General features: G+C 35.6%; 1 protein-coding gene across 8 annotated transcripts in view; it reads left to right on the top strand.

The window, feature by feature from the left end:
- LOC105480053 (nebulette) overlaps positions 1-12,224 on the top strand; it is a 379,519-nt gene that overhangs the window by 326,780 nt on the left and 40,515 nt on the right. For 6 of the 8 annotated variants that reach the window (XM_024792279.2, XM_011738502.3, XM_011738501.3 and 3 more), the window contains 5 exons: positions 1,526-1,636; positions 1,803-1,913; positions 4,067-4,171; positions 6,161-6,253; positions 9,375-9,467. The exons of the other annotated variants lie outside the window; for them this stretch is intronic. In XM_024792279.2, the coding sequence (XP_024648047.2) occupies positions 1,526-1,636; positions 1,803-1,913; positions 4,067-4,171; positions 6,161-6,253; positions 9,375-9,467 (513 nt within the window). The remainder of the gene's footprint in view (positions 1-1,525; positions 1,637-1,802; positions 1,914-4,066; positions 4,172-6,160; positions 6,254-9,374; positions 9,468-12,224) is intronic. 8 annotated transcript variants of the gene reach the window in all.

Here is a 12,224-nt window from a genome sequence, read left to right on the forward strand (position 1 = left end):
ATTTTGTTATGCAGACAACAAATAACTGATGCCAAGGGTGTCTAATGTAGTCTGTGTGCTTTAGAACACATTTACATTTGAAAGTTCATATTGGAAAATTGTTACATCCTTCTACCATTGGACCTTCATGGCTGTCTGCTATGAGTGCTTCAGTTTCATCATATTTGTTGACCTTCAAATGAAACATTTTGTTTTGGGGCTTTAAACAGGCTGAAACAGAGTGCTTTTTATAGACATAGTAATAATTGAATATTATTATTTTGAAAGTTAAACATAATTATGTAAACTTTTATTTAGAAAAGTGATACTGGGAGTGTAAGTCAGTAAAAACGGGAAGAGTTATGAGTGGAAGACAGGAGGAAAAATATTCCAAGATTGAGACTTTTGTTTACCACCTATCTAAATTTGATGATCTATTAATAAACAAACCAATATTTACTTTGCAGCAGAGAATCTACAAATCTGGAGTGTGTCAGCATAATAAGAAAGAATTGTTTTAAAACAAATTTAATTGGCTATAGTTAATAGTTTTTTAATAACATTTTTCTTTGAAGAATAATATACATATAGAAAATGCAAATTTATATATGTACGGCTTGTTGAATTTTATAATCAGTTTTCAAATGTGACAAAAGTCCCTAAAGACATGTGTGTCTGTGCAATTATGACTATCTTGTAAGAAATAGGTAATCCAATTCCAAACTGGCTTAAAAAAAAACACAGATAACTTATTTGTTGTTCTTATGATTGAACGGTAGAGAAATTCCTGGGCACGGCTTGATCTAGGACTCAAATAATGAGATTTAGTTTCAGCTTTCAGTTCTTAGGTAGACATTCTTGTTTGCAAAGAAGCTTCCAGCACCTCTTATGTGGAAAAAAAGATGCATGCATCCTGGAACCAATTCTGCAGTGTGGGTGATGGGGTATAATGATTTAAGTCCAGCAGAGCCCAGAGACTTGGGCCAGTTTCTGGATGGTTTAGGAGGGAGAGCATTGAGTTGTCTAGTGGCAAATCAGAGAGCCAGTGAAGGGAGTAATGATTTATTTAAGCCCAGCAGAGTCCAGAGATTTGAGCCAGTCTCATCCAAGCTGGATGGTTTAGGAGTAGGAGCACTGAGTTGTCCAGTGGCAAGTTAGGGAGCCAATGAAGGGAAAAGAAAGGGTGGATTCCAGGGAAACAGCCAACACGTATTCACTACAGAGTGAAAAACAGCAAGCCGTATATGACCCAATAATATATCAAGTTTATCATAATGAAATGTTAAATTTTCCCCTTGGCTAGCTCTGTTTTTCTTCTTCTTAATTCAGATTAGCAGAAAAAAAGTCTTCTGATTACTGGTGAATAAGTTATGCTAAGTCATAGTCCTACCACAAGTAAAAACTCTTTCTTATTCTATAGAAATAAAAGAAATAAGGATTCAACTTCATTCCAAAAGACATGGTCTTGATGTCAAATAACATCTCGATTTTTGAGTCGTTTTTCAAATGATCGGAGAGCACTAACTGTGTGTTTCATTTTCTGCAGAAAGACTATAAAAGAGATCTGGAGACTGAAATTAAAGGGAAAGGGATGCAGGTGAGCACAGACACTCTTGATGTCCAGAGAGCTAAGAAAGCATCCGAGATGGCCAGCCAGGTAAGACAGCAGTGAGATACAAAGTTTAAAATAAATGCCGTGAATCATAGCTAGAAAGAGCATAAGTGTTCTTTTCACATGGGTGGCTTTGAGATTCAAACACGTAAATGTCAACATTGCTATTAAAGCTTAAGCAAAGTTCTAAGATCATTTTCTGTTCTTTTAGAAACAATACAAGAAGGACTTAGAAAATGAAATTAAAGGGAGAGGAATGCAAGTGAGCATGGATATCCCAGATATCCTTCGAGCCAAGAGGACATCTGAAATCTATAGCCAGGTTGGTCAAGAATGAAGATGCTCAGAATCATGTATTCCAATGTCATGTTGCCATGTGCTTTGTATGTCTCTATGAATGATATCTTTCTGAGGGTATTGCATTCAGAGTTAGTATACTCTTTCACTGAGAAACCATTGGCCAAACTTGATTAACCTTACTAATGAATAGGACAACTGTCATAGATTCAATGCAACAGACATTAAGGAGAGCTACAGCCTCTCTGTTGGGGCTCCTTGTTTTGAGTCCAAGGACATTAAAACTTTTTTTTTTTTATTATTTTAGAGATGGAGGTCTCACTCTTTCACCCAGGCTGGAATGCAGTGGCACCATCATAGCTTGCTGCAACCTCAAACTCCTGGGCTCAAGCTTATTTTCTTGCCTCAGTGGGCATGAGCCGTTGTGCCCAGCCCAAGGATATTTTAACCTTTTCTTTCTTTCTTTTTTTTTTTACCCTATTGGACACTTGGCTCAAATGCTTTTGCTTATACCACAGAAAAATAAATTACAAGCTATTTGTCTTTTAACCATTTCATAATGAATATTATTATTAAAATGGTTCCAAATAAAACTAACAGTGACTAAAGCTGCACAAAGTACAAGGTGAAGTTTAGTGTTAGGTAAAAATTGAGGGAACAGTGAAGTTTTCTTGGTAAAATTTAGATTTGTTAAAGATACTTGTCCCATATTCTGTAAACAAAGCTGGATGTGGGAGAAGTAATGACCACAAAAAGTATTTATGGAAGAAGAATTTATTTATAAAATCTGACTTGGGCAAAAACATTCATTAGCAAATAGTATCCTTGCTGTAACATTTACTAAAATAAATGACTCCCAATGGAAAAAAAAATAGTAGAAGGAATGAACAAAAAGAAAATGGTTATATAAAATTGACCATAGAATTTAATTTGATTAATGGAGTTTATGCAGGAAGGAATGTGTAACAACATTTGGCGAAATTTGTTAAAATTCTGATTAAGACATAAGCAAGGACATTAACCATCCACTAGTTCAAAAGGGTAGTATCAAGATGGCAGAGTCAAATGTCAGAGGACTTGTGTGCCTGTCAGCCTCTGCAGACGACACAGCCACTGGGATGGTCCTGAAGTGTGTGTTCTTCTGTTCTCGGTGTCCATGAACTTGGAGACATTGGCTCTGGCCATATCAGCTGAACTAAAATCCTACGTCAATACATTAAACAGGCAAATGGACATTTGAGTCAGTGGAGAAGAGTTACTTACTGTCTCAAGAATGCCAAACTCATTCCTTCAGTTGGTGAATACCTCCTGAGTACCCATTTGCATGCAAAACCAGACATGACTTTGCCCTTGGAAAGCTACAGACAAATCTAATAATCATGTAAATATAGTGTTACAACCATGATAGATACACCTGAAAGTAAAAGTATTGAGAGTGAAGGTGCCTGAGCTGTCAGATTTCCTGCCTTAACTTAATAGCATAGTTTTTTTTTTTTTTTTTTTTTTTTTAGTGTGACGTGAGACTATATCTAATTTTAAGGGATTTTAATCACTGAAATACAATGGGGATACTTAAGAGTGTGTAATGAAGCCTGGTGCATTTCGACATGAAAAGTAGTTACCTTTCTTAATAAGCAGTAGTTTGCCAGAATAGTTAACTTCACTGATTTTGGAATCAGAGAGCCTGGTTTTAAGTTGCAGCTCTGATACTTACTATCTAGTACCTCGGTTTCTCCATCTATAAGATGGAAATAATAATAGTATCTGCTTGTCAGGTTGATTAAATGAGTTAATGTGTGTTAAGTATTTAGAACAATACCCATTACATAGTAAGTAAATGTAAGTGCTGGTACTAGGATAAGATATTGCCTGGGTTGTATTAGAACTCATAGTAGCTGGTTTAGTGGAGAGAAAATTAAGATTTTAATCTCAACTTCAAAATACTGGTAACTTTCCCTTAATCAAATCTATTTTCACCTGAAGTAGGAAACAAAGCATAAATCTAGAAGCCATGTGGTATGGTAGAGATTGAAGAATGGTATCATTCCCTCTCTCTCTCTCTCTCTTTCTCTCTCTCTCCCCCTCCACCTCCCTCCCTCCCTCCCTCCCTCCCTCCCTCCCTCTCACACGTGCACACACACACAGTTTCAGATTTATATTAACTGTTTTTATTTTTAGAGAAAGTATAAAGATGAAGCAGAGAAGATGCTTTCTAACTATTCTACCATAGCAGATACTCCTGAAATTCGGAGAATTAAGACAACTCAACAAAACATTAGTGTGGTGAGTAGCCATTATTTCTTTTCAGTTGCCACCTTGAAATTTTGTTTTGTAAGAAATGGTCTTTTTTCCTCATTGTCTGATGTTTTCTGCTGTCTTACTTGAATTTTCTGTCAAGTGTATTATCTTTATTTCTTTAAAATAATAAGAATACTGATAATTTTTACAAATTATCAATTTTCATGTTTTTTTGGAATTACAAATTCAAATTTCCCTCTGATACAAATGACAGTTAACTAACTCTGGAAAGAAGCCTTAGTCTTCTACACAGATTTTACTTAGAAGATGAAAATGGTCATATGAAGTGATTTTATTCCTGGTAATTGATTGTTTTTACTAATAATATATTTAGCGATTTACTCATTCTTAATAAATTTCTAAACTTATATATTTTTATTTTGAGGAAGAGGAATTGCATTGGCACTATTTTTTTTTTAGCTTTTATTTTAAGTTCAGGGGTATCTGTGCAGGTTTTTACATAGGTAAATTTGTGTCATAAGGATTTGTTGTACAGATTGTTTTGTCACCCAGTTATTAAGCCTAGTACCCATTAGTTATTTTTTCTGATCCTCTCTCTCCCCTCCTACTTCACCCTCTGATAGGCCCCTGTGTGTGTTGTTCCTCTCTATATGTCCGTGTGTTTTCATCATTTAGCTCCCACTTATAAGTGAGAACATGTGGCATTTGGTTTTTTGTTCCTGCATTAGTTTGCTAAGTATAATGGCATCTGGCTCCATCCATGTCCCTGCAAAGGCCATGATCTCATTCTTTTTTTATGGTTGCATAGTATTCCATGGTTTGTATGCATGACATTTTCTTTATCCAGTCTATCATTGATGGGCATTTAGGTTGATTCCATGTCTTTGCTATTGTAAATAGTACATCAGCACTATTAATTAAGAGACTGGGTCCATGATTAATAAATGTATAAACTTGACTTCTGTTCTAAAATTGTAAAAATTGACCATACAACTAATATTTTAACATAGAATTAGCTCAGTCATTAATAGTTAAGCAAGCATCTCATCAAAATATAAATTCTAGTAAGTGTGAGGACTTCTGGAATATTTCCTACCTCCTAATTAGTTGGCATGTGCCAGCTCTCAGGGTAAGCTGGTCAGGTGCCTGCTGGGTCTCCACAGGGATGGCCAGTCTGTACTGAGAAATGGAAAAGTCTTACTGGAAGGATCAGGAAAGGAGGCTGTGTGATTCCATAGTGTTCTAGAGTTCTAGCCTTTGGAGGAAAACATTTCTCCTACAGTGCTCTCCCACCCGTGCGGGGGCCACTGGATTACCAGATGTCAAGAAAAGCAGTGATTCTCTCCTCATTTGTCTTTCTTATAATTACTCTGGTTTTCTGCAGAGTACTCATAATGAGAGCACTCATAAATACTCTTGTGTTTTTGTTCTGCTTTGGGTTTGGAAGGAGTAGGTGTTACTGGGGGTGGAGACACATGGGAGAGGGTTAACAAATAAGTGGAAGATGAAGAAGATAGACTTGAAATTAACATTGATATTGACGATGAGCTAACATTTTCTTGGAAGAGAATATGGGCATCCTTGTGTTTGGAGAATAGAAGTTGCCTAAAATGTCATGCTCTTTTTGAATTCAGTGATAACGGCTTAATGGGCTTTTGTAATATCTGCTTTTTCTCAAATACACGTGTGACATATATTTATATTTGAAGAAAGGAACTCTGGTTTGTCAATGTGTATTCTTAAAGCAAATAATCTGTAGTCAGCCATGGTAGCGGTCTAGCCCTAGAGCAGGAGAGGGTTACTTGTAAGATTATGGGATATAAAACCTAAGTTTTAATGGATTATTTTAATGGATTATTTACTATCTTAATGGATTATTTAATTGGTTTCTATAATTCTGGCACTCAGATGCGGTATTCGTATTATTATAAAACCTGAGAAAATGTCTTTTTAAGAAGCAGATCTAGGACTTGAACTTGACAAGCTTATTCTTTTTCTTTTCTTATAATAAAGATATTTTATAAGAAAGAAGTAGGAGCTGGCACTGCAGTAAAACATACCCCAGAGATCGAACGAGTGAAGAAAAATCAGCAGAATATTCGTTCAGTAAGTTCTCTACAGCATTAATTATCTTTTCTAAAAGCAAACAGAAACTGTAGACAAATGTTTTTAATTCTTTACTCAACTGATGGCTTTTTTCCTTTTATTCTTCACTTTATTGAAATGCTATTTCATCATATATCAAAATTCTAACTGTCAGAACACAAACTATATCCTTGTTCCCCTTGACTCTGAAGCAGTATTTCATTCTGATGTATCACAGTGAAGAAGAGCCAGGTCATTTTAATGAAACTTAGGATTAGATTTCATCTCTTTGAAGAGAATTTTAACTCTATTAAATTTTGCAGAGAAAGGGTACATTTCAGTACCTCTCCACAAGTTGGAAGAAAGAAATTTTTCCCTGATAGAATGATTAAAGGCCCTAGAACATTTATTTGGCAGCTTAAGTGAAGGTTTAGATTTGAAAAAGCAAATAGTACCAATTCATTTTTAACCCATGTCAGTCACATCTCTAAGCTTTTTATCAGACACACTTCTGTCCATTTCTTCTTTCCAGCCCCTTTTACCTTCTGCTTCTTCCAGCAAAAGTGAAAACAAATCACACATCTTCACTGTAAATTGTGAAATAACTTACCTTCCAATAACCTTTAGACTTGGGGGAAGGGTCCCCTTCTGTTAGAAGGGTGCTTCTAACATTAAGGTGCTTAATGTTATGGATAAGTTTTTTTTTTTTTTCCATGGAGTGTTTGACATTTGCGATAGATCATTGCTCTCCTTACCAATTAGATATTCTCCCATGTATATTTAGTACATTGAGTTTCTTTTCTTTTTCTTGAGACAGAGTCTTGCTTTGTTGCCTAAGCTGGAGTGCAGTGGTGCAATAGCTCACTGCAACTGCCTCCCGGCTTCAAGTGATTCTTCTGCCTCAGCCTCCTGAGTAGCTGGGATTACAGGCACACACCACCACGGCTGGCAAATTTTTTTATTTTTATTTTTAGTAGAGATGGGGTTTCACTATGTTGGCCAGTCTGGTCTCGAACACCTGACCTCAAGTGATCTCCCGCCTCAGCCTCCCAAAGTGCTGGGATTGTAGGCATGAGCTACTGTGCCTGTCCATTACATTTAGTTTCTTGTTGAGGAAGTAAAAATAATTGGTTCTTTAAATCCCTTCCTCTGCCTTATCTCTTCACCCTTACCTTTGGAAAGAGTACCTTCCCTTTAAGTAGTCCAAGCAGAATGGCCTTGATTAGACTCATTTGTAGGTCACTTGGTCATTATGTAGCATCCTGAGAATATCAGCGTGGGTCAGCATTTGTGAAGAAAGTGTAGGAGAGGTAAGAGAATGAAATAGTAAAGCTATTTCAAAATAAAAGTATAAAAAGTCTGCAGAATATCAGTGCAATAAAACCTCTGTAGCATGCATGGAGCTATCTCTTGAAGAAAGCATAAGGAGGTCCTAGGCTTAAGGTGTGGATGAAGGTCGATGAATGTGTTCTTCTTATCTTTCACGGTGAGAGCCTGTGTTAACCTAGTAGAGAAATTAGTTTGGGAGAGAAGTATAAAATATTCATTCCTTCACTTTCCAATGATAATATTTAAAATGCACCCATCGATGTACTGTGATTTAATATTATAAATATTCTGTAGTATGCAATTCTATAGACTATAGGGAAATAACTATGCCATTTTGATTAGAGTCCCTTTGCAAAACAAAAGTGTTCATCTTTAATCATGTTAAGCTTCTCACCCGTGGAAAATCCCACAGACTATTACAGTATATCATTTCTTCTCTTAGCATCCCTCAGCCTTTTCTAGCAAACAATAAATGCATAGTTCTGTATCTGCATGAGGTTGGGCCATAAACTCCTGCTTAGTATTCAAATGGAAAGTTGCCCTTTTAAGATTAGCTAGATCTGTCAAACCAAGATACGATTCTCTAACATTTAAAGATCTCGACATTTTCCACCTCCAGAGTACAAGCCTTTTAGCTGTTAGCTCTCTGTGTTAAGAACTATTTTTGAATTTTATTTAGAGGTAGCCTGTCTCAGTGAACTTCCAATTTAACTGTTTTGGGTCTGGACTAATGTTGGCATTGTTACTTATATGAAATCCACAGATACTAAGACGTAGATGATATCTGAGATATTTAGGTACTGTTTCTTTATGACAGTCTGCATGAATTTCACCCTCTATCATTTTAAACATTACCAAGTGATTTCTGAAACGTTTCATGTAGATTTAAATCTTTGCTAAATTTCAACACAGCCTCTTAAGTCGAGCCTATGCTTTCATATATTTACATATATATGTATCCTTTTTATTCAAGAAAGATTGAATTTGAATTATCCTCCATGAATTTTGGACATATTAAAATACCATCTGAAGTGATAGCATCACTAATCATTTTATGAGTTCAAAGAACTGTTTCTTGTCCCATGCATAACTGTATGCTCGTATTACCATTTGCCTGATTGATCTTCCTCTAAATAGATTTGAAGGGGGAGATTTTGAGTGCAGTAGAAGCCAGGATAAAGGTGAGCTTTTCCTAATGTGATTGTGTGGATAGCAGACACCTCTGACTTTCTGGCACTGACCTTCCTTATAGTGATGCAGGACCCAGTGGTCTATGCGTTTAGTACATTTCCTTCCATCTCCCTTTTTCTCTTCTTTTATTGTGCTCACTTTATTTTTTTCCTTATTCTGGATTATTTATATGCTCTCAGTCAGATAGGCAATGTTCCCCAGACTCTGTGGCTAACTCAGTTTGACTTTTGCCTTTAAATATGTGTTAAATTTTAATTACCATATTAATAGAAACTGCTTTTTGGATAGAAAATAATAAATCACTTTATTTAAGATAATTTACAAGGTTTTTTTTTTCCTGCATCTGCCTAATGATAAAATTTATTTTCGTGAGCAATGTTTGCTTATTTTACTTAATAAACTCCTATAGTGATGAATAAGTGAATAGATATGGGTTTATTTGTACTTTAGGAATAAGGAATCCTGAAAACATCAGATAAAATTAAGAATTGTGTCCCCAGTGAAGGAAAAGGAATGTTGGAATTAATAAAATTCAATTATGCAATAGTTACAATTGAAGAATTCTCAATATTAAAGCCTTGCATAGAATAAAGTTAACATTATTTTCTTATAAATTATGCAGGTGAAATACAAAGAAGAGATTAAACATGCAACAGCCATTTCCGATCCTCCAGAACTAAAGAGAGTTAAAGAAAACCAGAAGAACATCAGCAATGTGATCATATTTCTTAAGTATTTTTTTAAAAATTTTATTGTGTATCAACATATAATGACAGCACAAAACCTGTACAGGCAAAATCCCATCACAATGAATCCCATTGCAAGAGGATCGGTTCCTTAAAAGTAGAGCTGGCATTTTACACATCTGTGTGCCCTCCATGACACCTAGCCTAATGCCTTGTGTACAGCATTTATTTACTAAAGACATGTATTATTCAGACATGCAGAGCGGAATCAGACATTGGAGACTCCAAAAGGTAGTAAGATGAGGGCGGGGTGAAGGATGAAATATTGTTGGGTACAATGTACACTATTTGGGGTAATGGTTACACTAAAAGCCTAGGCATCACCACTATGCAATATATCTATGTAACACAACTGTGCTTGTACCTTTGAATCTATAAAAAATAAAAAAGAATGAAACCTATTTTCAGAAATATATATTGATATTTTCTTTTCTGTTTTGTCATCTATTTTGTTTTGTAGACATGTACATATAATCTCTATATATCTATATAGATAGCTAGATATCTATAGTCTATGTATATCTATAGTCTATATTAGATAGTCTATATATGTATATATAGTCTATATTAGTTTATATATATCTATATATAGTTTATATTAGATAGTCTATATATATCTATATATAGTCTTTCTACATCTAGACTACCTATCTATATATATATACTATATATATTAGTCTACAAAGCAAAACAAATCACAAAACAAGAAGGAAAATTTTCTATTTCTTTTATCTATACCTATTTTCAGAAATAGGTCTTTTCAGAAATAGGTATAGATATCTATGAATATATATATTTATGAAAATAGGTATAGATATCTATAGATAGATAACATATATATTAGTCTACAAAACAAAACAAATGACAAAACTAAATATGAAATGTGTTATTGAATGTCTACTCTGTTCTTGTTCTTGGGGGATTTTAAAGATGAGAGATAAGACCTAAGACTGGGGTCGTGGGCATCCTCAAGGTGTCTAGGAGAAACAGAGATAGGAGTATATAGCTATTATTCATTGTTTCAGTGCCATTACAATAACTATTATTTGTTGGGTGCTTACTATGCGTTTTGAGTACTTTACATTGCAATATCTCATTTAATCATAAGTAATAATGCCTCTTGCAAAGTGCTGTGCAAACGCAGAAGGAAGGCTATGCAGTGGGAGGGAGAAATAGCCTTGGGGAAGGGTAACGTTGGAGTTAGATCTTGAAAAAGTAATAAAGGTTTAGGGCTGAGTTTTGTGAGGAAAGGCATTCCTGGCAGAGCAAACCAAATATGTTCAGGATCCAAGGCTTGTTCCAGGATTCGAGAAGAGGATTTAGTGTGATGAGTACTTGGGGGTGAAAGATGGCAGGAGAGGGAGGATGCTAGAGAGGGAAGTTGAGATACAGATCGCAAAAAGGTAGTGTGGATTCCCACGGTGTCTCTAAAGTGTGATTCATATATCATTATGGCATTACAGTAGATACTATGTGGCTTGCCGATAATCTTAATGATTAAGAGCAGTTGACTTCGTGACTAAATTGTTTTAATGTTTACCTTCTTCCAAAAGAAGGGTGACTAGTTTTCAATTGATGGTAGAAATATAACAATCTCTTAGAAATAACTTTATTTGAAAATAACTGTGAATTAATTTGATGAAAAAGTATAACAGCATAGGTGTTGTTTGTAGTATTTATCTGGTATGACATATGGAAAGGGGCATGCAAATGGCAGAAATTTGGGAAATTTGGATAACACTCAAGTGGTGTATAAGAACGTGAACCCTGGACTGTTGGATGGTTTGATTCTAACTCCAGAGCTTACTTGTTGTATAATCGTTGTAAGCCATTAACCTCTCAAAACCTAAATTTCCTCTACATAAGGCAGGGATAAGAGTATTGAAGAGATATTTCCTGTGAAGCACACAGCATGTTTGTGAAGGGATGAATACGAGACATGATGATTCTATCAAACTTATGTACCCAAACTTACATCCACTAGAAATTGGCAGTAACAGTTTCTCTATGTCAATAATGTGAATTTAGTATTCAGATTTCCCCCTTTGAGCTTTAGCCAGAGTGATTTCTTTGGAGCTTGCTATCAATATAGATTAAACTGAAACTTTCCTCCCTTCAGCTCAATCACCCAGTCACAAGAATCTGTCTGACATCTCAAACTACATACTATGGCACAAAGACAGTTACATATTGAGGAAAGAGACCAGAGGAACCTTACCCCTTTTCGTTTATTTTTTAAACTTATCCAACTTCCCTTCACTTTCATGTTCACTACTAAGAGTGTGCATCTCAAGTCTATTTCTTTTTCTTTTCTTTTCTTTTTTTTTTTTTGAGATAGAGTCTTACTCTGTCACCCAGGCTAGAGTACGGTGGCGTGATTTCAGTTCACTGCAACCTCTACCTCCTGGGTTCAAGCAATTCTCCTGCCTCAGCCTACCGAGTAGCTGGGATTACAGGTGCAAACCACCATGCCTGGCTAATTTCATATATTTGGTGGAGATGGGGTTTCACCATATTGGTCAGGCTGGTCTCGAATTCATGACCTCAGTTGAGCCACCCACCTCAGCCTTCCAAACTGTTGGAATTACAGGCATGAGCCATCACACCCAACCTCAAGTCTATTTCATCAGCAGGCCCTGTAAATCTTGGAATTTCTTGTAAAAGAAAATTCCCTAACATGAACTTTAAAGTCTAAAAAGACACTAAAACTGTCCCTGTGAAGTTTC

Source organism: Macaca nemestrina, chromosome 9 (genome assembly GCF_043159975.1).
Source record: "Macaca nemestrina isolate mMacNem1 chromosome 9, mMacNem.hap1, whole genome shotgun sequence".
In the NCBI taxonomy this organism is placed as follows: Eukaryota; Metazoa; Chordata; class Mammalia; order Primates; family Cercopithecidae; genus Macaca; species Macaca nemestrina.